Raw genomic sequence first — 3,562 nt, forward strand, 5'->3', positions numbered from 1 at the left:
CGGAGCCGTTTACAGATTATTGTTTTCTTTATTGATCACATGTGATCAAATGTGATCACATGTGATCAAACGGTGACAAAAACATTTTCTTCTTTAAACTGTTCATTTTGTCCAAAACACAGAATTTGATCTAATCATTAGAACTAATCAGTCCGTCAGATCACGAGGTCGTGTTCGGCAGCTGTGATTGATAAATGGCTTCCTGATCAGTGATCAGAACTGCTGCTGGTCACCTGTGCTGAAAGCTCCGGGTCCGGCTGGTAAGTGAACCCTTGAGTTGAGATTGTTTTTAATCGACCATTTAATTTCTGTTTGTTTGCGCTCAGAGAAAACTGGAGCTTGAACTCGCTGAGGAAGCCCATGAGGTTTGGTTGAAAGCTCCGGGGACAACGCGTAAGTTGGTCTTTGATTCTGGCTTCTTCTCAGGAGGAATTTATGAAAGCAAGCGAGGATCAATCAATCAATCAATCAATCAATCAATCAATCTTTATTTATAGGATCCGTCCTTCCAGCGTTCTGCTGTCGCCGAGCGAATCGAGTCTCTGCGCGACCGTCAGAAACGGCCAGGCGGTCGGCGGTCTCGGACCGGCTCGCTGCTCAAGTCCTGGGGGGGGCGGGGGGGGCTGGTGCCTCAGAGCCTCAGAGCTTCAGAGCCTCAGAGCTTCAGAGCCTCAGAGCCTCAGAACTTCAGAGCCTCAGAGCCTCAGAGCTTCAGAGCCTCAGAGCCTCAGAGCTTCAGAGCCTCAGAGCCTCAGAGCCTCAGAGCTTCAGAGCTTCAGAGCCTCAGAACTTCAGAGCCTCAGAGCCTCAGAGCTTCAGAGCCTCAGAGCCTCAGAGCTTCAGAGCCTCAGAGCCTCAGAGCCTCAGAGCCTCAGAGCCTCAGAGCTTCAGAGCCTCAGAGCTTCAGAGCCTCAGAGCTTCAGAGCCTCAGAACTTCAGAGCCTCAGAGCCTCAGAGCCTCAGAGCCTCAGAGCTTCAGAGCCTCAGAACTTCAGAGCCTCAGAGCCTCAGAGCCTCAGAGCTTCAGAGCCTCAGAGCTTCAGAGCTTCAGAGCTTCAGAGCTTCAGAGCCTCAGAGCCTCAGAGCCTCAGAGCTCAGAGCCTCAGAGCCTCAGAGCTTCAGAGCTTCAGAGCTTCAGAGCTTCAGAGCTGGAGGGAAACAAGCGGCGCTGATTGTTGAATCGTCGGCGGTCAAGAGCTCACAGACACGATGAGAGCCGTGGGAGTCAAGGTGAGGACCAGGACGGTCTGAGCAGCGTGGTGCGTTCAGGGACCTGGTTTCTTGTGTCAGTCCTGCTGCCAGACCAGAGGAACTAAACCAGACAGTGATGGTTATTGATCGTTATTGACCAGAAGGAGCTGGAAACATTTCTGCAGTAAATTTAAACAGTGAATTGATTTTTAAAATAGTTCAGATTCATTTAGACTTTTAGATTTGAACGTTCGGCTGGGGGGGGGTCCTACAACTCTGTCTGAATAAACATCCAACACACACACACACACACACTCACAGCCCAGGTAGCTGGTGTGTGTGTGTGATGGTGTGTGTGTGTGTGTGTGTGTGTGTTCTCCCCCCCCCAACATGACCACACTGGGGAGGCCCGACGCTCCAGCGTTTCGTCCTTTTAGAGTCGAAGCCCTTTGATCTGGAACCGAAGCCTCGTGGTAAAAGGGGGAGGAGCAGCCGGAGGTCTGACGGTCAGGTGTGGCGGTGAGGTGTCGGCCATCTTGTGGAGGTGGAGGGGGGGTGGGGGATGGGGACGGAGCGCTGTGATTGGTGGAGCCCGGCTCTACATGACGCTCTCAAAGATGATGACCTTGTTGTCGTCGGTGCCGGGGGACAGAGAGCTCAGGGACTTGATGTCGGGGGCCATGTACTCCAGGTGATGGACCCCCCACACCGGAGTGGTCAGGTGGGCCCAGCGCTGCAACACACACACACACACACACACACACACACACACACACACACACACACACACACACACACACAGGTTATTGTCAGCACTAAACGCTCTGTCACCTGTGTGTGTTACAGCCGTGCTTTCTTCTTCTTCTACTCTTCTTTTGTGTGCAGTCACTCAAACAGACGTTTAGGTTTGTGAGTGAAGTCTTTCCAGACTAACAGCTCAGACTCAGCATTCACTGCATCAGGCTGCACCTTCTAAACCTCAGGAGTCTCTCAGATGTGTTCACGCGTTGCTGAGATACACCTGTCCATCATTACATCACTCACCATGACAGGGTTAAAGGGCCACGCCGGTGTTTCTCTGTTCATATCCTGGTGTCTGAACACACCAGACTACATTCACTAAAACAGGGATTTTAGCTCACAGGACACAGGAGCTGCTGCTCTGCTGCTGCCTCCATCAGTCAGTGTGTCTGTGTTACTGTGTGTCACACAGATGTTGTGTTGGGTCTGAATTAACCCTTTAAAACACCAAAGTCACACAACAACACAAACACACTGACTGATGGAGGCAGCAGCTCCTCTGTAAAATTCCTGTTTTTGTCAGTGGAGTTTGGACATCACTTGAGGTGGGTGCCCGTCACTGTGACTATGATGTGAGCAGTGAGCAGTGAGCAGTGAGCAGTGAGCAGTGAGCAGTGTGGTGTGTGTTCACCTCTTTGAAGGTCCCCTTGGCTCTGAAGAGTTTGTACAGCAGGCTGACGGGGATGCAGAGCATGGAGGACAGAGCCAGACACCAGCCGATCACCTCCCCCCACCACGGGTACACGTACACGTTGTTGTAGGTGAGCGGCTTGTAGTTCACCAGGTGGAAGAGGAAGATGCCCTGGACGGGGGAGGAGAGCACAGGGGCATTATGGGAAGTCAGTGAAGCAGAATGAGTGAGAAAAGGCTTCGGGGGGGTGCGTTGGGTCTTACCATGCAGACACACGGAGTGATGAAGGACCAGCACCACTTCATCCAGGGGAACGGCCGGTAGCCAATCATACGAGCCACATCGTCCATGAAGCGGTCAGCACCTGCAGACGGCAACCAACAGGAAACGCTTCACTGACATTTCACAATAAGAGGCTTAACGTGGACACAAAAAGAGCACGTTTTGTTTTATGACTTGTATCTTTTTAAAACCACTCAAATATGCTAATTAGGCCAAACGCTTAATTTAATATGCACTAATTTGCATATCAGAAGACCTTTTTTTTCTTGTTTTCTTGTGATCAATAACTAAATAACCACTGATGATCACACATGTACGTCCTTCTAATCATAGAATTTACTATAACGGGCTAAAGTATGAACATTTGTCTGGTTTTATTATTTTTATTATAAACTTCTTTCACCTCTGACATCTGAACATAAAACACTGTGAACATTTTTGACACAAACCTTTTGTCAGTGTGACTTTAAGTGTTTTTTTTACTCTAACATGATAAGATGGATGTTGTAGTCATGTATAATATCCTCTCTCTCTATATATAAATATATTGTGTACTTTTACACACTTTGCTGTGACGTTCTTCTTCTCACATGATCCTAACGACATTTGGTGCTCCTGGAGATAAAGTGTGAACTGTGACCTTTTCAGTAACACAAG

At 49.3% G+C, this 3,562-nt stretch overlaps 1 protein-coding gene across 1 annotated transcript in view; it reads right to left on the minus strand.

Moving 5' to 3' along the window:
• Positions 1 to 1,115: 1,115 nt before the first annotated feature.
• The window catches only part of slc6a8 (solute carrier family 6 member 8), a 33,846-nt gene continuing 31,399 nt past the window's right edge, over positions 1,116 to 3,562 (minus strand). Inside the window, exons 11-13 of the mRNA XM_070838853.1 lie at positions 2,887 to 2,987; positions 2,624 to 2,794; positions 1,116 to 1,924 (exon numbers count right to left, since the gene is read on the minus strand). Of these exons, the coding sequence (XP_070694954.1) occupies positions 1,790 to 1,924; positions 2,624 to 2,794; positions 2,887 to 2,987 (407 nt within the window). The 3' untranslated portion in view covers positions 1,116 to 1,789. The remainder of the gene's footprint in view (positions 1,925 to 2,623; positions 2,795 to 2,886; positions 2,988 to 3,562) is intronic.

The sequence above is a fragment of the Pempheris klunzingeri genome, chromosome 11 (assembly GCF_042242105.1).
Source record: "Pempheris klunzingeri isolate RE-2024b chromosome 11, fPemKlu1.hap1, whole genome shotgun sequence".
Lineage (NCBI taxonomy): Eukaryota > Metazoa > Chordata > Actinopteri > Acropomatiformes > Pempheridae > Pempheris > Pempheris klunzingeri.